This window comes from Nannospalax galili, unplaced genomic scaffold (genome assembly GCF_000622305.1).
Source record: "Nannospalax galili isolate Female #2095 unplaced genomic scaffold, S.galili_v1.0 scaffold398, whole genome shotgun sequence".
Lineage (NCBI taxonomy): Eukaryota > Metazoa > Chordata > Mammalia > Rodentia > Spalacidae > Nannospalax > Nannospalax galili.
Window position 1 is genome coordinate 848,731 of NW_008341813.1, and position 26,989 is coordinate 875,719.

A 26,989-nucleotide genomic window follows, 5' to 3' on the forward strand; every position below is an offset into this window, starting at 1 on the left:
TCCTGACTGAGGAGTTGGTATTGGTAACAGGGAAATGGTGTAGTACAGGGTACAGAAAGGCATACAGTAGCGCAGACAGACTTTATTAGTGATATCAGTACAGCAGAGGTGCCCACAGAGCAGGGGAGAGGGGACCCATGCCTAGACCAGTCCCCTCTTTCTACCCCTGGGTGGGGCCTGGCTTGGACCAGTTCCTCCTGCTCTACCTCAAACAGTGGGCAATGGGAATGGAGAGCCAGGGGCTGGCCTTGCTTCCAACTCCTCATGTCTTCAGTCCAGTGTTATCACTTCCATGAAGGGATTACATCTCTCACTCCCAGCCCCTAGGCAGGGAACCCCAGCTACTGAGAAGGGGCAGCCTGGGGGACCTGAGTCCTGGGAATAGCATCCAGAGCCCTGACCTGCCCCAAACCCTAGAGTTCCCTGGGGCCCAACACAAGCATGTGGAGGAAGGAGAGGGTTCTTCATGGGGTCTGGGCCCCTAGACGTTTGGGCTTGAGGGAGCCCCACAGGGACTGAACACCCCTTCGGACAGTCCACCCTACACGCCTGGCAACGGACTCCGCAGGCGGTGCTGGGAGGCAGGAGGTGGAGGTCTGGGAGCGGGCATCCAGACACTTCTGGTATCGGAGCTGCAGAAAAGCAAAGGGACAGTCACTCTCCATCCTGGCCCCATAAGGTCACACCACTATCCGGCCTACTTACCATGCACGCAGCCTGCACGGCCTCCGAGAGGCTTGCAGCATTGGGCTCGCACCAGAACATGTGGCAGCAGAAGGAGGCTGGGCCGGCAGCCATGATGAATGCGAATGTGTGGACATCTCTGCCCACAGCCAGGAAGGAAAGGAAGCGCACCCGACACTCCCCCAGCACTGCCTCTGTCTGTAGGTAAGGAACCCAGTTAAAAAGAACATCCCCAGCCCTGTATTCTACTGAGGCACACCCATTTTACTGGCAGCTCTCCCCTGACCCCATTCCCCTCCATGGCAAGACACAGCCGGGCTTTCTCCCACCCCAGCTCTTTACCTGCTGGTGCAAAATGGTGAGGGTAGCAGGGGCCACGCTGACATGACTTGGGGTCCACTGCTCACGGCTTCCAGAGGACAGGACTGACTCAAGGGCCCCATTAATCACGTCTACCCCTAAAAGATATGGACACAAACATGCATGCCTGAGGATTAGGAGAGGATACCCCAGCACTGCCCAGTCAAACTCAGGGGCCTTGCTCCAACTGAGTTCCACCAGCCTGTGCCCCTTCCTGGGTACTCTCCTGTTTCTGTGACCTGACACTTCGCTTTTTCCTATCATGAATCCCAGCTTGGTTTTCATCACCCATTCTATTTCTTCTTCCTTTAATTTTTTTATTTTATGTATTTGATTGTATTGCCTGCGTGTATGTAAGTCATGCAATGCCCATGAAGGCCAGAAGGTGTCGGATCCCCTGGAACTGGCGTTAAAGATGGTTGCTAGTCATCATGTGGGTGCTGGGAATCAAACCCGGGTCCTCTGTAAGAACAGCCAGTGCTCTTAACTGAGCCATCTCTCCAGCCCCTACCTACCTCTTCCTCCTAAATGGACTGATGCTGCCCCCTGAGTTCTGACCTCCCCATCTATTGTTCTCCACGTTCAAACACTGCACTTTTGCTTCACACAATCAGCCAAGTTAGTCCTGCCTCTAGACTCAAACTTTTGGGGGGGGGTTTTGTTGTTGTTTTAATTACTTTTATTGAATTTTTGCAAATTTCATGCATTTGGACACATTTAGATCCCCTTCCATATCTGCAACCCCACCAAATCCCGCACTCCAGTGTATTATATACACACAATATAAAAGCCTATTGAGTTGGGTTTATGTCCCCAAATGCCCTTTGGCATGGGTTTGTCCACTGGAGCCTGGTCAACCTACCAAGAATGTCATCCTTAAGTGAGATTGAATCTCCCCTTCCCAGAAGCCATCAGTGGCCAATAGTTCCTCAGGGAGGGTTGGGATTTCTTATCCATGTCTATGCTGGTATTTGGGGATTCTGTCTGGCTTGTACATGCTTTCACCACTGCTGTGAGTTGTTTTTGTCTTTTTTTGTATCCAAGTGCCTTGAGACACTTTTTTGTCATTTTATTTTTATTTTATGTGTATGAATGTTTTGCCTGCATGTATGTATGTGCACCATGTATATGTAATGACCTTAGAGGCCAGAGAACAGCATCTGATCCCCTAGAACTGGACTTACAGTTGTTAGCCTCCATGGGGGTGCTGGGAATCAAACCTGGGTCCTCTGTAAGAGCAGCCAGTGCTCTTTACTGCTGAGCTGTCTCTCCAGCCTGTTTTTGCTTTTTGAGACAGGATCTTACAATGTAGCCCTAGCTAGCTTAGAACTCAATATGTAGTCCAGGCTGGCCTCAAATTCAGACATTTGCCTGCCTCGGCCTACAGAGTGCTGTAATTAAAGGTGTGTGCCACCACCCTCACTCTTATCTTGAAAAAAAATCTTAACTGGGCATGGTAGCCCATGCCTTTAATGAACAGCACCTGGGCATAGGCTGGCAGATCTCTATGAGATCAAGGACAACCTGGGCTACATATCAAGTTCCAGGCCAGCTGGGGCTACAGGAAGACCCTGTCTTTAAAAGAAACAAACAAAAAAATCACTTTATTCATTTATTTTATGTATTTTATGTGTATCCACGGGCATGCATGTGACACGGCATGTGACATGGAATGTATGTGGAGGCCAAAGGAGAATTTGCAGAGAATCAGTTCTATCTTTTTACCATGTGGGCCCTGGGGACTGAACTCTGGTTGTCAGGTTTGGCAGCAAGCACCTTTACTTGCTGAGCCATCTCACTGGCCCTGGATATTATTTTTTAACACAAGAGAATTTATTAAGGGTAAACAAGCTGAATAACACAAATTAGATGAACCAAGTTCTGTTCTGTCAAGCCTCTAAAGATAATCCATAGTTAGTAAGAAAAAAAAATTTTTAGATTTTATTTATCTTTATTTTATGTGCATGAGTGTTTTGCCTACATATATGTAAGAGCACAACCTACATGTCTGATGCCCATGGAGTCCAAAAGAGGGCATAGGATCCTCTGGATTTGGAGTTACAGATGGGCGTTCACCACCATGTGGGTGCTAGAAACTAAACCCAGGTCTTCTGGAAGAACAGTAAGTGCTCTTAATTTCCATCTCTCTTAGTCCCCACAAAGGAATTCTTTATAATCAGTTAATTATCTATTCTTACGTAAGTGAATATTACATAAAATCCTGAACACTTTGTCTAACCAAACTAGATAGTCCACTTGGAAAATTTTACTTTGAATATTTTGTTAGTAATTTCTTTAATGAAATGTTTTAGAAATTTATTTGTACATATTTCTATTCAGCAGGTACAAAATTTCTCATTGCCAATGATATTATACATAACAGATATTTTATTTATGTCTGTAAAATATCTGGGCCCTTTAACCTTAGGCAACAAAACCTACATAGAATTAGAGTGGGTAAATAACTAAAATATCTATACTATAAAGTGTTATTTTTATATCAAAAATTATCTTAGCCACTAATGCATCTCACTCTTGAGTTACTGCTAAGCATGCTTAAAGGATTTGAAGCTTCAAATATTTTCATTAAACTACAGACCACAGTAAATGTGGCATCGTGGCACATGCCTTTAATCCCAGCACTCTGGAGACAGAGGCAAGTGGATCTCTGTGAGATCAAGGTCAGGTCAGCCTGGTCTACATAGTGAACATAGTGAACTCATAGTCAACTGTGGCTATAGAGAGACCCTGTCTCAAAAAAAAACAAAACAAAAAAAACAACCAACTAAAGCTCACAACTGCCTATAACTACAGCTCCAGGGAATCTGATGCCTTCCTCTGGCTTCCACCAGGGCCAAACACACAGACAGCACACATATACACAAAAATAAAAATAAATCTAAAAAAATATAACAAGCTTCTTTCATTAAAACTGCCCTTGGTATTGAAGAACCCTTTAAAAACAAACTATACTTGACCCTTAAGACTTTTTGTTTTTTTAAGATCTACTGAGTTTAACCAGGATCATCTGTGTGACCATAGGTTTGGCGTCTGCTGGGCTCTTCAGTGGATACACAACTGAAGACAGGCCTGTCCCTCCCCCACAATCCACCAGTAGCCAGTAGTTCAGCAGGGAGGGGTGGGGCTCTGATGAGATCCATGATTGACTGTTTTTGTTTGTTTGCTTATTTTTGAAGCAAGATCTCACTGTGTAGCCCAGGCGGCTCTAGAACTCCACTGTAACACTAAGATTAAAGGTGTGGACCACTACACCCTCTGTGTGTGTGTGTGTGTGTGTGTGTGTGTGTGTGTGTGTGTGTGTGTGTGTGTGTGTGTGTTATCGCGCCCAGGGGGCCCACACAACGAGCGACAGACTAAACAGACACGTCTCCGTCCGTTCTTCTTTTGACCCCCTCGCTGTGCCCTGTACTCTCTCTGTGTGTGTGTGTGTGTGTGTGTGTGTGTGTGTGTGTGTGTGTGTGTGTGTGTGTGTGTTTTCTATAGCCCAGGGGGGCCTCAAAGAGCTCAAGTAGCAGAGCATAGCCTTGAACTCCTGATCCTGTACCTTCCCCAGCACTGGGATTATAGGGTGAGCCACCACACCTGGTGGCAGGCTTGTTTTCATTTTCCATTAATATACCCATGTGATAAGAATGTACTCTGTGTCACTGTTGTGCTAAGTCATTTCAAAGGACTGTTTCATATCCACACAACAATCTCACAGGATAGCATTTTATTGCTTCTTTACAGATAAGGAACACAAAGCCAGCAGAGCCTAGGTAGTATGCCTTACATCATACAGAGGAATTAAGTTCTGTTTTTCCTCTACCTCTTCTCTATACTTTGCCGTTCTCAAAAATAGAAGGCTCTGAAAACCTTAATTCTACTAAAAATTTCTATAAAAACCTCAACAGCCAAGGAACCCAGATGTCTGACTTTCAGAAAAATCATTTTTCACTCTAATATAACTGTTTTAGGGATGAGAAGATGTTCAGCCTCTAACATACTGTCACACAAGCATGAGAACTTGAGTTCAGATCCTTGGCACCCACATAAAAAACAGGCACAGTAGCATCTACCTGTAATCCCAACAGAAAAAGGGACAGCAGAGACGGCAGATCCCCAAGTTTGTTGGCCTACACACACACACACACACACACACACACACACACACACACACACACACACATACCATAATGGCCTCTCGGTACTGTAAACCTAGTCAAAGTCTTTGGCCAGGAAAGTCATAGGCCCTAGTGGGGAAGCTTCTGTTGTTTTGCTAAGTGGATGTAGTGTGCCCATCAAATTGCCTTTTAAATAATTGTGTTATGCCCATAGATTAGTGTTGCTATCAGTTTTGGTCAGAGAAGCTTCTTTTTGCAATGGGCAGCAATTAAGTGCAGACTCATAACTGGTTAAAGTGATGAGATTAAGTGACTATTCAATGCTCAGTCATAAATTAGACATCTATATTACCCCCTCCAAAGCTCCAGGGAATATCATGAAGAGAGAGCAGAAAGAATGTATGAGATAAAGGAAAGGCATTTTGTGGATTGCAGTCTTCTGGGCATAACGTGGTCTGCTGCACGCTTGAACTCACAGCAGCTGCCTGCACAAGACTGAGCCTGTCAATATCTTGTCATGGAGAGGGAAGGGGCTCATGAGGCCTCACTCCACCCTGAGGATTCACAGGCAGTTAATGGTTGATGGAAAAGGAAGAGACATTTTCTTCAGTGGTACCCAGGCTCCTGTAATCTCTCACCCATGCTTACCCTAATGAAACTCACTGAGTCACCATGAAAAAATGAAAATAAATGTAATAATAGAAAGAGGATTAATTTGAAAGAAGAAGGGGTTCAGCAGGAGTGGATGGGGGGCAAGAGACGGTAATGGGGTGAATATGATCAAAATGCATTATATACATGTAAGAAAATGTCATAGTGAAACCCATTTTTATGTATAATTATTATATGCTAACAAAAACATTAAAATAAAAACCACCATGGTCTCTCTGGAAATGATGGCACGCATCTATAATCTTAGCACTACCTGCAGAGGCAGGAGGCTCATACAAGTTCAAGGTCAGGATGAACTATACACTGTAAACTCTGGTCTACATAACAAGATCTTGTCTCAGAAACCAAAAACAGACAATCCCATAAGGGTCTCCTCTACTTCAAACTGCTTTTAAACTCCTATAATCCCAGCACTTGGAAGGCAGAGGAGGCAGACTGCCACAAGTTCAAGTTCAGTTTCAGTCAATCTAAACAGCAAGTGATAACAAGAACTACATAGTAAGACCGTAGAAGTGGGAGGGAGGGAGGGAGGGAAGAAAAAAAGAAAAAGAAAAGTCTTCCCTGGCCTTGGCTTTGCTCAGCTTACCTCTGGCTGGATCAAGGCCAAATCCTTCTCCCAAGCATGCAAATCATCTAAAAACCAGTCTTTATCAAAATTGTCACACCTTGGAATTATACTGCTCCTGGGCTTCAAATGATTTCTGTAGCAGTTATTAACATCTAGTCTTGGCAAATGGCCTGCTAGGCAGATGGAGAATACAAAGCAAGAGAGGAGGATGCCCTGGAGGACACAGCCTCCAGTGAGTGCCCTTCTTCCTTGCCCATCTCAATATTCCTGACTGTCATCCCACCTGGGAAGCTGTCCCTAGAAAAGACACACTGGAGTCAACTCTTAAAACCACAATATCCTGTCATTGACAAAACTTTTTCTAAACTGGACTGCAGCCATTTCAAGGACAGAGAGTACTATGTAGACCAGGCTGGCCTTGATATCACAGAGATCTACCTGCCTCTACCTCCTAAATACTGAGATTAAATACATGCACCACCAGCTGGACTATGTCCCCAGTATTAACCCAGGGCTTGTCTGCTGAAGATTCCAGATGTACGGATATGTCACCCTCAAGGCAGCAAGGGTAAATGCACCAAAATGGTAAGCCAAATAACACGAGTCCACAGGAGGATGACAACACAGGCAGGAGCAGATGGGCTAAGTCACTCTGCCAGGGCCTCAAAAGCAAGGCAGAGGGCTGTGATTTCTATGACATTTAGGACAGGGAATGGGAAATGTCAAAGTACACAGGGGTGGGAGGAACATCAAAGTCAAACTGCTGAATATGCAGATAGTCATAGGGTAGAGCCTGACCTCTGAGTCTGAGAAGGATTGACACAGATTGGTCAAAAGGTATGCAGGGAACACATAGATCTAGAGAAAGGCAGTTGGTAACTCAGAGTTAAAACCTATACCCTCACTGCCAGCCCCACACTCCCATTCTCCTTATCTTACTGTGTTTTTCTTTTCCCATGTCAGTTGTTACCTTCAAATATACTATACAATTCGCTGTCTTTGTCTATTGCTCCTTGCTAGAATGTAAATTATTTGAAGGCAAGGATCTTGGTCAGTGCTATTCATTGACGCTAAGAACTAGAACAGGGCCTGGCACAAATCAGGTACACAGTAATAATCTGCAGAATGGATGAATGAATACTGTAGTTTCATTCGTGTTAATGAAGGAAACGGGGGTAGCATAGGGCCAGCAAGACTGCTCAGCTGGTAAAGTGATTGCTACACAAGCCTGATGACCCGAGTTTGATCCCAGAACCCACATAAAGGTAGGAGGAGAGAACTGGTTCCTCACAGCTGTCCTCATACCTCCACACATGCACGTGTAAAGTGTGGAGGTGACGGGACAGCCAAGGGTTGTAGGCAGTTGCTTTGGCATTGGACCAGTGTACAGTGACAAATGAAAAGGTGCAGGGTGTGGGATTGGGGTTAAGAACTAGATAAGACAGGGTGTAGAGATGGCTCAGCAGTTAGCACATACTGCTCTTCCAGAGGACCGGAGGTCAGTTCCCAGCAACCACACTGGGTGGCTAACAGCCACCTGTAACTCCAGCTCCTGGAGGATCAGACACCTCTGGCTTCTGCAGGCACCTGCATGTACATGCATATGCCCCATACAGACACATACATATACACATCAAGAAATAAATAACTAGATGAGCCAACAGGATTTAGAAAGTTGTGGTTAAGAGGAAGAAAGGGATCAAAGCAAATGCCCAGGATCGGCCTCGCCTGCTTCCGCTCCCCAGGAACGCTCTTCTCACTGCCAGCTCCAGACTCACTCTTCCTTCCTCCTTTCCTTCCTCCCTTCCTCTCTTCTTCCTGCTTTGATTTCTTTTGGAGGCAAAGTCTCACTATGTAACCCAGGCTAGCCTCAAACTCATGATCCTTCCTCCCCAGTGCTGGGATTCCACACATGCACCAGCACACCTGGCCTGTCTTTTGACATGAAATCTGCACTCCTTGGAGCCACCTCTTCTTCCTCTCTCCTCTCTCCTGCGCTCAGTCCTGGGAACTGTCATCCTTCTCCATCCAGCCATTAAATGCTGGAGGACTGCAAGGACAGGCCTGACCTATTTCCATTCTCCCTTTGGGCTGCCCACAATCTGGCCCTAATCTCCTCCACGCTCGTGACTAATTGGTTACGTCTACAACCCAATGATGCCCAAACTCCTATCTCAAGCCCAGACCTCTGTTCTCAGCTTCGACATATGAAGCTAGCTGCCAGCTTGACCAGATAAAGGTCTGTTATACCCTCCCACTCTCTTTCCATGAACGACATTACATATCTCTTTGCGTGGTTATTTTATTCATTCCCATAAACTCCATGAAAGGAGGATTGTAGCCATTGCCTCTCAGTGGCTAACACAAGACCTGGCACACAGTAGTTTTATCTATTAAGAGGGTGAACAAATAAATGGCAGGTACTATGAAAACAAGATCTCCAGCCTCCATTCATTATCTGTAAACAGGGATTATCATAATTGCAACTCCTAAAATTATCGAGAATGAATGTGCCAGGCATCATGATGCAGGCCTTTAGTCCTAGCATTGATAGGCAGATCTCTGAGTTTGAGGCCAATATGTGCTACATAGTAAGTTCCAGGCCAGGCAAGGCTACATAGTGAGATTCTGTCTCAAAAAAAAACAAGGGGGGGGTGGGAGGGCTAGAGAGATGGCTCAGTGGTTAAGAGTACTGGCTGCTCTTGCAAAGGACCCAGGTTCGATTCCTAGCACCCATATGGCAGCTAACAACCGTCTTTAAGTCCAGTTCCAGGGGAGCCCGACTCCCCCTTCTGATCTCCACAGGCATTGCAGCATCAGTGCACTTACATACATGCAGGTAATATACCTATACACATAAAATAATAAAAATATTTTTTTAAAAAAGAATTAATGAAAGCTGGAGGTTTAACTCAGTGGTAGAATACTTGCTTTACATACAGGAAGCCTTGAGTTTGATCCCTATGCCACACACACAAAAATTAAATGTCATAATATAAGGAGCTTCTTTAGAACAGTGAAACTGGTGTCAGTTAGGCTTACTGATCCCTTCTCTGGATGCTACTGCCACAGCTGATGCTGTTATACTGAACCCAGCTCCAGGCTGCTGCCTGGTGTTTTCAGCCACCCAAACACCTGCCTCCCAAACCCACCAAAGCTTTCCCATGGGGGGGGGCAGGGCAAGGAGAGTGTCTCCCTCTGTGCCTGGGTCTGCACCAGTCCTGTGACAGGCATGCTCACTGCAAGTACAGACCGCACACACAGCAAGGCTGGGACAGAGGTATTGGGAGTCGAAATGCATTCTGAAGGGTGAGATGCCATGTACCAGGATGTCCAGTAGAAGAAGGCAGAGGGTGGGGACAGAGCTGTGGGACCGAGGCAGTGGTCCTCATGTACAAGGAGATACACATACCAACAGGTTTAGCAACAGGCACATTCCCCAGGTAATAGACTTGGAACTTCTGCACCAACTCATTCTTAGGCGCTGGGAATTCCACTGTGAGGAAAAGAGGAGGGTCAATGTATTCCTGTTCTGCATAAGTTGGACTTCTGCTCAGTCAAAGCCATCACTCCTATGCCGCCTCCCTCTAAAGCAGCCCTTCTACTTAATGTGATCCAAAGTATTCAGTCTCCATGTGCTCGACCCTCTGCGGTATCTGTCAGGAACCTGTGCCTCTTCTTGGGTCACCCCACCTTAACCAATAAAGGTGAGCTAGACAAGGTGAGGCTGTGACACTGACCTTGAAAAGGGACATCCACAAGTTTAGAATGGTCCAAGGACAATCCATTTACCAAGCAGCGAGCATTGCGCCGTTCAGCCATGATCTGAGGAAGGAGTTGAGGGGGGGTCTGTTAGAGCTTCATTGTCCTGAAGCCCCCCAGCCCAACTCAGCAGCAACCCTACCCACACCCTTGTAGAGCAAAGGTGTCAGCTAGCCCAGAAAGTGGAGGGGGCCGTGCCTTAGAGCAGATCTCATGCAGGCTGGTGGCGATGTTCTTGGCAGGTGCCTCACAGCGAAACACGTGGCACTTGAGCATCTGGGTCAGCTTATCTCGAGCTACATAGGCAAAGTCCCTGTTGGGGGAGGGTCACCTCAGTGTCTCCTGGAACCGCAGAGTGCTGAGCTTGGCCATCACTGCACCCTCATCCTCCCTGCCCAGGGCAGCTCCTACAGGGTTTCTGCCCTGATGTCCTGTAGGTTCTGCCTTCGGGAACTGGGGAGGGTAGACAGGCAAGCATGCTAAGGTGGGAGATGATGTCCAGCACAGCAGGTGGGAAGGGGCAGGGTACAGTAGGGGACCCTGGGTGTTTTGAGACATCCAGTCCAGGTGTGGGAGGGGGCAGTCAAGGCACACAGGTGTAATATACCTCTCTCTGGGTCCAGCAGCACAAGAGATGCAAAAAACTGAGTTAGAGAGGAGGCCTCTGACTGCTAGATGGATGAGCCTCCCCCACCCCACAGAACCCTGGGCCCTGCTCCCACCTTCCACTGTCCCGCCCGACGCCCCATACACGAATGCTGACGATGGGCTGGCTGTGCAGCAGCGCCTGGTTCTGTGGCTCCACCAGCTTCAGCGTCTCATCCTCCAGCTGCAGCAACAGATCCTTTCCCTGAAAGCCCAGGAGGCAGGCCTCAGTGGTACCCAAGGTGGGAAGGTGACTGAGTCAGCTTGGGGGCATTAGCCACTCCTGGGGAGGGGCAGGACTTGCTTAGCTGTCAGCTCATTCACCTGTGAGCCCCATTCTAATAAAGGTTGCATGTTCTTTCTTCCATGACTCTTTTTTATCATCCCCATCACTATTCGGCAACCATCCCTCATGGTCCCAGGCTCAGGTCACTCATCCATCCCACAGGGGCCCCACTTGAGCCAACAACCCCTCATGTCCCCACCAGCCCTCTCCTAGACAAGTCAGATCCCCCATATCTCATAAGTCCCTGCACAATCCCACATTATTATCACCTTACCCGGCTCAGGCCCTCACCTCCCCCCAACCCCCAGACATGGGGTCATGCAGATTGTTTTTGTGGTAGGAGAGCTGACGGATACAATTGTTGACTGCCACACTGCTTCGTCCCGGGGCCAACTCCTCCTCAGTCATCTCCACCCAGCCTAGAGAGCGCACGGCGAAACACTGCCAGACACAGAAGAGGGTGAGGGTAGAGAGCTAAATAGAAACTGGAGGTGCACTGGGCACAGGATGGAGGAGCTCCTGACTCAGGACATGGAGGTGTTCTGAACTAAGACAGAAGCTCCCCAAACAAGACATGGTCAGAAGAGATGCCTGCTGGCACACAGAGGCCCCTGAGATGACTGAGATAAATACTGAAGATCGTTCAGTTCAGACATATAGTCTTGTGCCAAGACTGTAAAGAACCCCTAGTTTGGGACCATTGCTGAGAGATGCCTCCAGAATGCAGCATGAGGCACTGTCCTGCACACAAGGGCCCCCCAGCTTATAAAATGGATGTTGGTCTTGAACAAACCTTGATCCCTGGTTTGGCATTCCGTGGGGGCAGCTTCTCCTCCTCCTGGGGTAATGGCTCTGGGCTAGAGGCAGAGAGGAACACTCAACACAGCACCCTTATACATGGAGCTGTCCTGGTGCCCCTTCTACAGAGATCCAGCCCACATCTAGTATCTGGTAACTCACCTGAGGCTCTGAGCTGGGAAGGGCAATGTCCCCTCCTCTGGGTCCTTCAGTCCTAGCTCCATTGGGGCCTCCTCATTAGGTTCATCCTTGGAAAAGGGATTGAGAAATCGGTCCCAGGATGAGGGCCCTTAGCCAGTTACCCCCCAACACACACACACACACACCAGTGACGTGGTCCCCTTATTTACCTTCCAAAACTCTCCTTCCTCAAAGCCTTCTTGGTGGGCAAAGCCAGTCCAGGTGAGCTAGAGAAAGAACAGGAGTAGAGGGTGATGGTTTATAGCATAGCCCCTCCACTCCCTAGCTAGAAACAAGCCACTGAGCCTCACCTGGGACTCCTCTTGGGGGCTGCTCCCCTGAGAGGGGGAGGCTCGACCTGGAGGCTCCCACTGGGTGGTCCCTGTTGGGATATGCCAGTAGTAGGTCCCTGAGGTGTCCTGGACCCTCATCCATCCAGCCGGCAGGTCGGAATCCGTCTCGAAGGCGTTGGGGTTCCAGAAGGAATCTGCCAGGTGGGAGGCTCAGTGAGGGTTAGCCCACTCAAAAGGCAGTCAGTAGATGTCTATGCCCAGTCCCCTGCCCAAAACCCCATGGCTAAGAAGGGGTTGGAAACGGGCAAAGGGCTACAGAATAGCATGGTTCCAGCTTGCTTCGAGAACCCACAGTTGTGTCACCCACACTGGGAGCCACCAACAGGAAATGTGGCTCAGATCTCCTCCTGGGCTGCTGCTGCCTAATGTGGCCACATGGAGGGAAAGAAGAAAGCAGAGAGGAAAGAAGGAAGGGGGCGGGTGTTGAGTGACCAGTCAACCTCCTCACATACATCATACATCATGCATATCCATATGTCAGGGTACATAAAGGCACACGTATCTCCAATCCTAAACACGTACATGTACATACAGACACACAACATATACAATCCTGCCATACACCTATGCCATCATAAACAGTCTACAGCAAATAGAAGATGCTAGCAGGTATCATACAGGTGTACATGTAAGTGCAGGAGCAAACACATATGCCAACATGTTACATGCTCATGCAGAGCTGTGCACAAATATAACTATATGTGCTAGCTCTGACACACAGGTGTGCACACACCACACCGCCATGACGTCAAACTAATGTGTGGGTCCCTACCACACAAGAGGTGGACACATACTCAGTACTCAATACATTTATCAATCCCTGCCACCTTTTACAGACACTACATTCATACTTTGTCCGCTGACCCCCCACACACACAAACTTGTCATGCAAACACATAGGCCAGGCATCTGTGATATACACTCCTCCCTGGTTAGAGCCACATCACTCACTCCTAGTCACCCAGCCCATGCGTCCTCCACGTCTGCTCTCTTTGCCAGCCCCACCCCACATCACACCCAGCCCCATGCTGCCCCTCACCTAGACTGTTGTCCTGCAGGATAATGGCCAGGAAGAAGTCCTGGGAGAACATGGCGCTTATTCCCGGCCCCTCCTGCCTCCACCCTCCCTCCTCACAGCCCCTCCAGTCCAGCCAGCTGGGCTCACAGCCTGGTGCTGGGCTGCAGAGAAAAGCTCATTCCACCCCCTTCTCACCAGGGCAGAGAGTCTGCCAGGCAAGATCCTCCTCCGCCTGGAGCTCCCAAGGGAGGGGCCAGGACCACCAAACTAAGGAACCTCCTTGGGGTGGGGATGGGTGAGGAAGCGGGGCTCATAAGACCCCAGCCCTTCCTGCTTTTCTCCCTTACCCTGGCTCCCCTCTCCCAATCCTGAATCTCTGTCCCACCCTCCAGGGGTCACATTAGAGCCACAGTTAAGCCAGTCTTAGGAACTCTAGGAAGCTGGTCTCTAGGGAATAATTCGCTCAGCCACCTGGAACCCTGCAGAACCTATAGCTCTCAACATAAACAGGGTGTGGCTTCAAAGGCCTCAGGGATCCCTTCCCTACCTAGAGCCTGTCCCGCACTTTGAACCCAAGGGTGGTCCTTGAGGGCCTAAGCCCTAGCAAGCTTGAGGGTTTGAGGTTTGCCAGCACCACCCCCCTCACCTGCCAGGGCCTAGTTAGGCTGCGGCGTCTCCTCGGCAACCGCAGCACCGGGATGGCTGGGAGTGCCCAGACTGCTGACGTGCTTCCCGTTACCAAGGAAACCAGGAATCCTGACTGGTCCAAGAGGCAGCACTGAGGGACATGCAGTCTCAAGACTCAGGCTGCTCGGTAACAAGGCTCAGAGGGGCTGGGAGCGGGCGTGGCTAGGCCAAGGTGTTTCCACACCTGATGTTAATCAGGCAGGGTGCTTCACCATCCTCAGTGCGCATGCAGGTGAAGTAAGTTCACAGACACTCAATGAAGAAGGGCTCTTGGCACCCAGCCGCCTTCCAGGTAGCCATCACTGTGTCTCCACCCTGACTCTCCGCTACATCCGACCCTAACACTGAGGCTCAGTAAATGCATGTTCCCCCAGGCCCTTCCCACATTGCCCTTAGGACTCTGTTACTCAAACCTTCCAGGAACACCAGCCCCCAGGGACCCTGCCCTCCACAGCCTGCCTCGTGGTGCGTCCAGCATTTCTGGAATCTGGAGGCCAGTTCACCATTTCCCAACTGAGGCACACACACAAATCCATCTGCCATCCCTGTCAGCCTGTGCCTTCCTGCTTCAAAGAGCTTCATCCTTCCGATCTGTCCTGGAGAGGGCAGCTCCTCCCACCCCTTGACCATCTGGGAGGCCCTTCTGGAGCTTGGCATGTCTCCCTCCAAGCACAGCCCACCCAGGCCTTTGCTTCTACACACATGCACATTTTCACTCCTGCATCAATTCCTGCAGGCACTCACAGGCATCCAAATGTTCCTAGTCCCTCCCACCCCTTCACTCATCCATAAATGCCTTAGTGGCTATGGCGAGTGTACCGGCTTGCTCAGGAATCTGAGATTCACCTAATGCTCTCCCCCTTCTCTCTACTCCACAGTCACTACTATGGTCCAGACAACTAGCATCTTTTAATCTGGATTACTGCGGAAGCCTCTCAACTGGTTTCCTTTCGCCTCATCCACCGTGGCTGCACACTATAGCCCAAATGGTACTTAGGAAATGCTAAACTAATCAAGTTACTCTCCAGTTCAACACGCTTAACTGCTTTCTCATTACCCTCAGGATAGAAACCCAAACTCCTCCACAGGTTTTATGTGCTGTTAAGAGCCCCTGGCTTTCTGCCTTTCAGCCTTATCTCTGACTGCTCCCCAGCCCTCTTATTTTCCTGCCGAGGTTCTTGCCATCACTCTACCTTCAGACATCAGTGAAAGGGGAGCCTCTTAAGACCCACTCTTCCCTGCTCCCTCATGCAGTCAAGGTGCTCTTCTGCTCCCCTACCCACCAGCTCATCATACTGACTATGACTAGCTGTCTATTTCTGTCTTCCTACTAGACTCTGAGTGCCAAGAGAGTAAGAACATCTTTCCCCTGTCACATCTGTTCTCGAATTTAGGACATGGCCTGGCTCAGAGTGTGGGCCCAACACAGGTAGTAAAGTTCATCCGTTCACCATTCATTCACTCAATTCTCTTAATTCATTCAGCCAATACTTTGTGGCGTTCCCAGGGCAGAAAGGAAAGAACAACTTCTGTTGGATCCTAAACCAATTCTACAGGAGCAGAACTCTGTGGCCATCATGGCCGATGCAACACAGGCAAGAAACAGTGGGCTGTAACTAGACCCCTCCGAACTAGGGGTGGCTTTCCTCTACACTCAACTCTTAGAATCCATCAAGACACATCTCCTCTCATCCCTTCCAAGGCCTAGGTGAGATTACTCACCATGCTCGGCATACCTTCCCTAATTCAGCAGTGCCACCCTCCCATCCCCAGCAGATCAGAAATGCAGCCACCAGTGACCACCCCAGAAGCCACTAAACAAGAAAGCCTCTAACTGGCCAATGACTCACTTCCCCATGGTCACCAGCTAACCACCTGTAGTCTGAGGAGTGATGCAAGCCTCAAAGAGATTTTGTGTGACCCTCACAGAGCTTTTGAAAAAGAGAATTAATTACTGACATTTAGAAACTGGGATAGTCTACCTCAATATCTTTCAGCTTGAACATCTTTTCCCCAAATTGAACCCAATAAATAACCAGCTAGAGTAAAACAGAAACTGATCCCTTGATAGTGTTAGGAAGGAGACACTGACCACCAGAAATCACTAGCATCACAAAAAGAGAAGTGAGTAGACTTTATCTTTGGTAAGGTACCACCTATGAGGTGTCCTTGCAAAAAAAAAAAAAAAATGCCACTCAAATCAGGACCTAATCAAGTCTCTGGAACTGTCTACTAGTTTACAGGAAACCCAGGAGAAGAGCAATACATTCAATACAACTCAGGAAGAGAGGCTGAGAGACGCAGGGCATGGAAAACTCAGGACAGAGAACATGGCTTCATCAGGAAAACAAAAGTCTGCAGAAAACAGAGAGGTGGAGGGTGGATTTATACACCAAAAGAAAATTAAGGGTGTTGTGGCTCAAGTCTGTAATCCCAGCACTCAGGAGGAAGAAGCAGGAGGAGCATCACAAGTTTGGGGCCAACTTGCTCCACAGAGTAAGTTCTAGTCTACTAGTCTAGCCAGAACTACATTATAAGACCATAACTAAGAAAAAAAACAAGCAAACAAACAAACAGTTTGAGGGCCAGCAAGATGGCTCAGCAGGCAAAGGCACTTGCTGCCAAGTCTGACGACCTGAATTTGATCCCTAGGACCCACAGAGAAAAAGAAGAGAACAGACTCCCACAGATCGTCCTCTGATCTCCACAACTGTGATATGGTGCATGCACACGCACACACACATTCACACACATACACACATGCACAATAAATAAATGAATGTTTAAAAACAGAGAAGCTTTAGCAAGCATGTCTACCATGGGCCTATTTGGATACCAATTCACACAATCCTAATCTTTTCGAAAGGCTAGGTGGGACATTTATTTGACAACTGGAAGAATGTTAACATTAAGTGAATATTTGATGATATTAAGGTTCAGGTGTTTTAGGTATTAAATAGAATCATGGTGCTTGCTTTTTAAGGGCTTTCTTTTTCTCTTCCAGAAATGTATAGATAAACATCTTTAGATAAATGTAAGTAAAACAAGTCCTCAGCGTGGTGGCACAGGCCTTTAATCCCAGCACTTAGGAGGCAGAGGCAGATGGATCTCTGTGAGATCAAGTCTACCTTGATCTACATAATGAGTTCCAGGCCAGCTGTGGCTACAGGGAGATAAAAAACCAAAACAAAACAAAGAAAAAAAACCCAAAACCAACCAAATATAAGTAAAACAAGGCTAGATATGCTGGCTCAGGTCCAGAATCTCAGCACTCTGGAGGCAAGCAATCCCTACACGTTTCAGGTCAGCCTGGGTGACTCCGAGTGGGACTGTCTCAAAATGAAGAAAAAAAATCAATCACCAAGTAGCCTATACAGGGTGCAGAGATGGGTAGGGTATAGATCAGCAAGATGAACTATGTATTGATAATTATTGACACTGGACCATGAATAAATCAGACTCATTTTGTTATCTCTACTTTTGTATGTGCTTAAAAACAGTCATAGTCAAGGTCTTCAGAAAGAGATGGGATGCAGCTCTAGGGCATCAGACTGTAACTCCATGCCAAGAATCAAATTAGTGGTGGTGTAGATGTGCTGCCTACTGCCTTGTGAGGTGAAAGTTAGTCTGAGTGTCTCTGTCTCCTCCCCCCGTTCCCCCCAGCCTTGGCACAGAACCCAGGTCACATGCACTAAGTGATCCAGCACTGATCTATGTGCCTAGCACCCTCATCCACAGATTTTCTGAGTTATGGCTACAGTCTTAATTAGCTCTACACTGTGTAACATTAGCAAATGTAGATAGAGCCTCGACTTTTTAAAATAAGACACATTTCATGATCAGTCTTTAGAATCTGTTATCTATCTCTCTCCCCACAAGGAAACGTGTTTTTATTGTTTCTTTCTTCCCTTTCAGTCAGTATCTCATTCCTGACAAAACTGTTCCTTGCAATGGCAGCTCAGTGCTCTGCATGGGGCATGCGAATCATAAGCACAAACACCTCCACACTCTCCAGACAGACTTCTGTGGGGAAGTGCTAGCTGCTCCCTCCAAAAGAGGGCACACTGTCCCAAGCCCACCTCAGTGCATGGTGCTGTATGCACTGGGGACAGTGTAACATGGGGCTCAGAGCTCAGGCCTGAACGTAGACCTGGTTTAGATCTTAATTCTGCTACAACTCTAGACTGTCTGTGACCTTCAGGAAGCACAAAACCTCTCTGAGCCTTTTTCGCCTCATCTGTAATACAAGCATAGAAACAGTATCTACTTCATAGCATTAGTCTAAGTATTAAATACTATAATGTTGAGCAGAGGGCCAGTTACTTAGTAAGTGCTCAATAAAGCACGATATCATCCACATATCGACCACGACAGCAAGTGTCATGAATATGCCCACCCTTCATGACATACGTAACGGACAGATCTACCAAAGTGTTCAAGCACGCTCAAAGTGAGAAAACTTGGACTGAGGACACAGGCTTTGCAACTCATGTTCAAGCTGACAGTGGCCTCTGCATGAAGAAGCCTGGCATTTGACTCTGTGCCCTCCCATATTCCCATATTTAGCTCCACAAGGTACCTGTGTCCTCCGGGGAGCCATAGGAGGGGCTGCCCTGGGATAAGGTAGCCCAGCTCGAGTCCTCGTCGCTGGCTGCACTATTCCTCATGCCAAAGAGGAGGCTGGCACTCTTGCTGTGTTCCCGGGGGCCATCTGTAAGGGCTTGGGGTCCAGGGGGGACTTCCACGCTCTCCAGGGGCTCGGGCAGCCCTGGAGGAGAAGACAAGTCCTCCTCCTCTTCTTCTTCTTCCTCGTCTTCATCATCCTCCTCAGCTTCCCCTGCTGCCTTCTCCTCTCCCTCATCTGGTCCCTGCTCTTGGGTGCTGATGATCAACCCAGGTCCACGAAGCCCTCGGTTGGCTGCATTGTGGGCTGAGAGCTCTAGCTCAGAGTATAGGTGCATCAAGCCTTTGGGACCCAAAGGTGCTGTTTCAGCCTCCTGGCTGGCCTCTTCTGCCAAGGTCAAGGTCACATTGCGGTTCTGGTCACGGTGGGCTGTGGCAGCTCTTCGAAGCTGGTTCTGGCCTTCCTTTAGCCACTTGGCATTGGCAGGGCCTGGCTCAGGCCCACCACCTTCCCCCATGGCACTACGCAGGTCCTTGGGTCCCACAGCCGTTGCCTGCAGTTTGGCGTTGAGCAGCTGGTTGTGGGCAGCATGCAGGGGCAGGGGCAGGCTGAGTGCAGGGCCTCCGTGGCTGTTGGCATTAATGGCCGACTGGCTCAGTGATGATGGAACAGACATGGCCCTAGTAGATCCTGTGAGATGGGGAGAAGAGACCATGTTGAGTGTCTTGCTTCTGCCCTCCTATGCCCTGTCCCTATTTTCCTGTGCCCAGTAAGCCAGTACACACCACCAATCCATGCCCCATAAGTACATTCCCATGAGAATGATGGGGCTCAACATCTGTCCCTGCAGTCTCACCCCTATCACAGGCCAGGCCCAGCTCTGCAGCTCATCCCATTCCCAACCCCTAGCCCTGGGCATTCTGGGACAGCACAGCCAGTGCCTGCTCTCCCTTCACCACCAAGGGCCGAGCATCCGACAATGGTTCTCTGTGCACTCTCCCCACTTGTCTAACCGGGGCTCACTGTGCCAGGGACACAGCCGCACGGGACAGGCTCACTGATTGCCTCTTTGCTCCTGCCACAGTGCTTTCTGGAACCTCATCATTGAGAGCCCCCCAGTTGTGTTCCTATCATCATAAATCACTGAGGTCAACCAGCCCTAAGCCCACTCTATACTAGGAAATGGTCACACAGGAATGACGGGTGTATAGAGCCAGCCTTCCAGGCATGGTCCAAAGCAGGTCACAGAGAAAAGGCCTCAGCTTTAGTTCTTGGCTCCTTAGGCCAGTGGAAGCTTCAAAGACAGCGACTGTCTATGAATTATCTTACCTGGGGCAGCAGTTTCCCCTGCCAGCCCTTAAAATGCCTGGGTCACCTCAAATGCCTTTAATCTGGATCTTCGAACTTTTCAGGTCTTTGTCCAAAGGTCACTTCATCAAGAAGACCTTCCCTACACACCCACTTTTAAACTGTAAGCTACCTCTCCCCTCCTCAGCAATTCCTTAGTCTTCTCAGACACAAATCAGCACCTACTACACTAATTTAGCATTTGTTTATTAATGGTCTCTTTATGGCTAAGTTCCATATTGGTGAGGAGTTTGCCTTTTTTAAAGAAGCAACACAGTGTCCTCAGTCTTTAGCAATGTCCTAACAGAGTAGGAACTCAATAAACATTTATTGAATGAGTATACAAATGTGTCCTCCCATTTCCCCAGGCCCCATTTTAGCCTCTCCTCAGAAAACACTGGTTCTGTCTATGTCTCAGTAGTGGATCATGGTGCCCCCAACCAAACTCCTAGCCTGCAGACCAGAATGTCACCCACTCCTCTGGTACCCTCCTCACAAGCCCCCAGAAGGACTGGTCCTTCCAGTCCTTCAGCCCAGGGCCTCCCCTCACTGTCCCTGACCTGTCCTGCTACTCTTCTTCCATGACCCTGCTCCCCTCTTGGAACCCTCACAGTCTCCCCATCTCCTGTGTCTTTCTCCCTGACCAGTCACTACCCTTCTCTTCCTTAGCTTGAACTCTCACTGAAATCCTCCCCCAGCCAACCCTACTGTTACTCTCCCTCCCTGATAGCCTCATGCAAAGCTCCCTCTTCCAACTGGACCCTTCCAGGCATACAATCCCCAGCACCCTGACAGGCACTGCAGTTTCTTCTTTCTGACACCCACTGTGCGGCTTTCTCCTCAACATCTTCTTCTCTGGCTTCCGTATCTCCCCATTTTCCAGCTAAGATGCTGGTCCCTGGCTCCCCACTGCCTCAGTCCTCTCTGATGCCCACAGGGAGTACAGGTGTTCCAGTGAGCCTGAACAAGGCTTTCTGTCTCTCCAGGTGTGGTGCAGGATCCTGAGACAGAAGCCACAATCTACTATTTCTAGTTCCTGAGAACCTAGGACAATGCTAGGAGTACAGCTGTCAAATAAATCAGAAAAGGCTTTTGTCCATGTGTCTACCTCACATGTAACTGTTGGTCCACTCTGTATGGTTCCATCTGGGCAATGAGGAAACTCATAGCTGAAGGAATAAATGAAGGAAAGAAAAGAGGCAGCTCTGCCTCCACCCAGAACCACAGTAATCTTCCAAAAATGGAAACCAGATTGTGTCACTCCCTGGTTCACAAAATTAAAGGGCTCACCACTGCCTCTAGGATAACGTCTGAGCTCATTTATCAGGATACCCAAGAAGCCCCTGGAGCCAAGCCCCATGACCTCTCAGATCTCCTCCTCCGCCCCTGCCTCCTTCACACTTTATACTCCAGCCACATGAACTATGGCAGATTCTGGAACATGTCACAAATGTCAAACAAAGCCCCGGGTCTTTGTTTACACCGTTCCCTCAGTCTGGAATCCAGCCCCCTTTGTGAGAGCCTCTTCTTTCTTATATTTCAAAACTTAGCTCAATTGTCAGGGCCTCTAAGCAATCTTTCCTGTTCTCCTCCCACCTTCAAAGGACTGTCCCTTTGTGCCCCACAACACCCAGTATCACATGCTAACAGAACATCTGAAACTATGTTGTACTCACTATTGCAATACCATCACAAAGGAGAATACGTTGTGTGTCTGCCAGAGTGCCCACTGTGTGGTAGGAAAGGACGGATGAAGGGGACAGACACTGAGGTGTAAGGAAGTAACTAGGAACCAGGAAGCTTAGAACTTTCTGGGGTCAGATACCAAGAATGCTAGTATGGTCCTTTAGGCTAGGATGGGCAAGGGCAAGCTGAGGGAGGGTGCTGGACAACGGTGAAGGGGTCCTGCCAGGAAAGATGGGACAGGAGTCCTGGACAGGTGAGGCTGAAGTCTAGGAAAAGAGGGAGATAATGGGCTTAACACAACACCTGGCTTAAAGACTTCAACAGCAGCATCTCCCTGGCTCTGGACAGCTCATAGGCACTCGGGGACAGTAAGCTCTTCTCTGCAGCAGTGATGAATGAAGCCACGTTTTTGACAGGTCAGGCTGGGACTGGCCTTCTTAACAAGTGTGCTTTGAGAGGGCACATGTTCTATGACACTAATGCATGAAAAGTCAAGATGGCTTTAGGGAAGCCCTAATAATCTGGGCACTGGGGCAGAAAGCAGTTGGTGTGGGACAGGGGAGCTCTGCTGTAGGTGCTGATGTCTGGCTGTCTAGCCTGAGGCTGTGTGGTCACCATCTTTTTATTTTTTGAGGTTAAAAAAAAAAATGACTGGCTGCCCAGTTCCTTCAAGATGGAGCACAATCCAACCTCTCCTCTCTGAATGAGGTATCTATGCCCAGGACATCTCGATGAAAAAAGGCCAGTGATATGGCTCAGCAGGTAAAGATGTTTGCCACCAAGTCAGATGATGCGAGTTGGATCCCCAGCCAGGACCCACACAGTGAGTCTCACTTCCACAAAAGGTTCTCTGATCGCCACAAATGCACTACGGCACACACAGCTACACAAACACACACACATATAAAGAAATGCTTGAAAACATTGTTTTAAAGGATGAAAGAAGCTAACTGGGTTCTGGCTCAAGGCAAGATCTTGGGATAGAGACTAAAAAGGAGAAAGCCTGAAGGAGCTTGACATCAGACCACAGGGGTGTGAGCTGAGTCTTGCTCAAAGTCAGGGGTCTTCCAACCTGACAGCTTACAAGATGCCAGGCCCTGTGTGAGCCACGAGGGAGAGTACGAACAATAAGGAAAATGGTTCCTCCCCTGGAGGAACTCACTCTAGGGACAGTCACTGAATAACTCCTTCAAGTATCGTAGGATGTGACTCTCTGGAACAGTGACTGGTACCTATAACCACTTCTTTAAATTTTTGATGACATTTATTTTGTGTGTGAGTCCACATGTGCCACAGCACATGTGTGGCAGTCAAAGGACAACTTACAGGAGCTGGTTCTCTCCTTCTACCATGGGGGTCCTGGGGACTGAACTCAAGCTGTCAGGTTTGATGGTAAACACCTTTACCTGTTGAGCCACCGCGATAGTCACCTATAAGCACTTTCTATTTGTGGAACAAGTGGTGACTGCGTATTCTGATGGAGAAGAAACAAGATACCACTAGAGCCAAGGGCTTAGTCCAGCCCCACCGTGTGGTGTCAATGAAGCCTGGCTGAGCCTCAACCAGAACTCTCTTAGACCATTCCTCAGCTCTCCCAGCCTCTCAAACACAACCTCCTCTCCAAATTCACAAAAGAAAGCAAGTAATTAGTTGCAGCTACATCCTCAAATACAGAAACTTGCCAAGTTTGTTCTCCTTTCTCTTTCTACCCAAAACCAAGTGCTGCCCCTATCACTTAGATCGTTCCTGGATGCCTTTCTAGGATTTCACATCTTAGTTTATCTATTTTATCTTCTACACATCCAACCTCTTCTTTTCAAGGAGATTCACAATCTCCCAACTTGAAAACAAAATCTTTCTGGACCTTTCCAGGCCTCCTCACTGCTCTGTCTCCCACCACCCCACCCCTAAGCAATCTTCCTGAAACTCACTACTCAGGTGCCATTTCCTCACCTCCCCTTCCTCAGCCTTTTCTAACCCTGCCTCCATCCTCAGCACAACTTGGTAACTGCTCCTAATAAGGTCCACATGGCCCCCCGATGGAACTGAACCCAGTAGATGCTTGGTCACCTTGGTTGCTCTCTCAGCAGCATGGCCCTATGAGTCCCACATCCAATGGTCATTCATAGCTCCCGAGCTCTGCATTCCTGACTTTCTTTCATCTGGCTCCTGTTTGTTGCCTGTAGACTTTCTTGCTGCCTCATCTTTCTCAGTCATTATAGGCTGAGTTTCTCACAGCTTGCTTTTATGCCCCTTTCTTTCTTGTCTGATATTCAGTAGAAGTATTCATCCACATCCACGGTCCATACACTGGTGATCTCCAAATTGACACCTTCCTTTCAGCTCCCTCATCTGAGTGCCAGACATGTACATTCAATTTTCTACCCAACAACTCCATCTGGATGTCCCAAAAGCCTCTCAAACTAGTATGTTCATTCATATTTCTGACCCCAACCCCCTAACTGGTTCAGGATGTGGAATCATGGGATGAAATAACCACCCATCCTGTTGTGCAGAGATGGCAGAAATGTTCATTCCTTATCACAACCTTCTCCCTCATTGCCTATATTCAATCCTTTCCCAGGTAATGATAATGTTCTCTCTGAGAAAAAAAAAATGTCTGGACTTCATCTACTCTGCACCTCCACTACCATCCACAATCTACACCAGGGTCATAGAATTAAGATCAAAATCCTTAGCATGGTCTGAATTATCCTGTTGGCCTGACCTCTGCCTTCTCCCCCTCTAGCCCTAACTCTCGTTAGTCACCTCTCCAGCCTAAGCAGCTTTCTGATTCCTGGAAGGCATCATGCTCCCTCATTCGACATGATTTCCCTTCTGCCTAGACCTTCAACCCCTGTTTTTGTTTTTTGTTTTTTGGGTTTTTTATTTGTTTGGTTGGTTGGTTTGTTTTTTTGCCTAATTAACCTATTCTTCCTTTACATTTAAGTTCAAAATAACTGTTCCTCAGAGAAGCCTTCCTTGACCTCTTCTTTCTCATTCCCCAGGTCAGTTTAGTTTCTGTTCTTTGGGGCTCTCAAAATACCAGGTATCTTTTCTTCATGGTATTTATCACATTTACAATGTTTTTCTTAATAGGTTTCCCTCATAGGCTGTCATTTCTATGAGGACAAGGACCCAGTCTATTTTGTTCATTTATTAATTACAACTTTTAATGCAGTGCCTTGTAAATATTAAGTGCTTAAATCTTACCTGTTGAATGAAAAAACAATCAGATGCACTTTTAAAAGGAACACTTTGATGATAGCTAAGCAGAGGTAGGCAAGACGGGATGCTATTTGAGAAGTCAAGGGGAAAAAAGAGTAGTGGCCTACACTAAATTTGACAGGAACTGGAATGTAGTGAAATTAATAGATATGAATAATACTGAGGTGGTATGACAGAACTTGGTGAAATCTGAGGTAGAGGAGTGATGGAGAAAGGTTAATCTAGACTGTTGCCGGGGGTCCCAGCCTGACTGACAGGAACCTAAACTGAATGGAAAGTAGGCATTTCTGAGGTTTGAAGGAAAAAGAGATTTGGAAGTAAGATACAGAGGGAACAAGAGAGGACCATTCATCCTGGAATCTGTAGGTTTGGATTCCTGTGGGCCTTTCAAAAGGATATGAGGGGACAGCTGTGTATATATGAGTCTGGGTTTCAGCAGAGTGGAATGGGCCAGACAAATCTGGGACTCCACGGGCTTATCCATGAAAATTGAAGCCTTGGAAATAGAGGAAATACTCGGGCAGAAAGGGCAGAATGAGAGGACAGCTCAGGACAGAACCCACCGCTGGGTCCCGCATAGGCAGAGAAGAGGAGAACACAGGAGACCGAGGCAGGCACACAGTGCCTAGGGGAGAAACCAAGGAGACGCAACGGACACACCAGCTGGACCCAAAGGAAACAGGATCGCAGCAAAGAGTACACCTGAGTGAGTTACATGGAGCTCTTGGGTGACCTTGGCGCGGAAGCTTCAGTGGATGTCAGGGGCAGAGTGGAGTGGTTTCAAGAATGAATGGGAAGTTGGGAAGTGTAGACAGTTTTTGCCTTTGCAGGGTGGGTAGAGCTGAGACCATAGCTGCCTGGGCTCAGAAGGCAGAAGACAAACAGAACCCAAAATAGAATGGGAATAACCTCTGAACTGAAGAGAGGAAAACTGCTCCTAAGGAGTGCTCCAGCCGGTACTAGGCCGCTGGGCTGAGCTGGGGACATAGCTGGCCCCAGAGCACACCCCTCGGTCGCTGAGGGCAACAGAATGCGGCTTGACACATCCTCAGGCCTGGGACGCCCGCAGGAATCCGCGCGGCCTGCCTCCCATCCCACCCCACCCCACCCCACCCCACTTCCCCATCCCAGACCTAGACCTCCCCTCCCCCATTCTCCCGTAGCCCCTCGCTCTGGTCCCCCTGTGCCCTCCCACAAGGCATCCAGGAGGACCAGGAGGCAAAGACCTGGGGAGGGGTCGGTTTGAGGACCAAAGTGGATCCGGAGAGAGGAAGACAGGAGGGTGGGCTGAAGGCCGGCGGTGGAGGGTGGCCGGGAGGGAGGGGGAGAGGGCTGGCGGGCTGGCGGGGGACCTTGACCGCTGCGGTGGAAAGGGCTGCAAGGCCCGCCGGCTGCAGGGGTTCGGGACCTGGCTCCTGGGGCTGGGCCCTGGCAGGGGCAGCTCCTACCTGCGCGGCGAGGCCCCAGGCCCAGGTGACGAAGGTGGCTCAGGCTGCAGGGCTCCAGCTCCGCCGCGGCTTCTCCATCACAACATCCCCCGCCCAAGAGCGCGCAGGCCGCGGGGCCGCGCCCCGAGCGGCGGAGGCGCGCGCGGGAGGGGGAGGAGCGCCATCATGGCCGCTGCGCGCGCAAGCCCCCTCGGAGCTGTACCGGCTGCGCTACCCCGGCCGCGCCCTGCAGGACCCTGGTCCGCCCGCCAGGCCCCGGTCCACACCTCCAGGCCAGCCTGCACCCGGCTCCCCAGGACCTCTGCCCAGCGTGGCACCGCCCTCCACTTCCATGCCACCGACTCACCCTGCGCGTCCGCGGGGCCTCCGTCCTGCACAGGCGCCGGGAGGGAGACGCACCCCGAGCTGGGAGTCTGATCCGCTGAGCTGTGCAGGGACAGCGAGGAGAAGGCAGCTCTCCCGGTTCTTGCGGCAGCACTCCCTGACGTCCTGGGGATAATAATAGCTCGCATTGATTGA

At 49.0% G+C, this 26,989-nt stretch overlaps 1 protein-coding gene across 6 annotated transcripts; it reads right to left on the reverse strand.

Moving 5' to 3' along the window:
• Positions 1-64: 64 nt before the first annotated feature.
• Apbb1 (amyloid beta precursor protein binding family B member 1) lies at positions 65-26,973 on the reverse strand. 6 transcript variants are annotated; one of them, XM_008837381.3, is made up of 15 exons: positions 26,817-26,973; positions 18,717-19,451; positions 12,391-12,566; positions 12,250-12,306; positions 12,062-12,147; positions 11,895-11,958; positions 11,393-11,542; positions 10,893-11,020; positions 10,778-10,783; positions 10,369-10,483; positions 10,149-10,233; positions 9,821-9,904; positions 1,027-1,142; positions 706-882; positions 65-632 (listed from the first exon to the last, which is right to left on the reverse strand). In XM_008837381.3, the coding sequence occupies exons 2-15, from the start codon at positions 19,435-19,437 to the stop codon at positions 465-467; spliced, it is 2,133 nt and encodes a 710-aa protein (XP_008835603.1). In that variant the 5' UTR covers positions 19,438-19,451; positions 26,817-26,973; the 3' UTR covers positions 65-464. The 6 variants fall into 6 exon arrangements, with proteins under 6 accessions (XP_008835603.1, XP_008835605.1, XP_008835604.1 ...); XM_008837383.2 differs by having other exon boundaries at positions 26,471-26,827; XM_008837382.3 differs by lacking the exon at positions 10,778-10,783 and having other exon boundaries at positions 26,817-26,972.
• Positions 26,974-26,989: the final 16 nt, after the last annotated feature.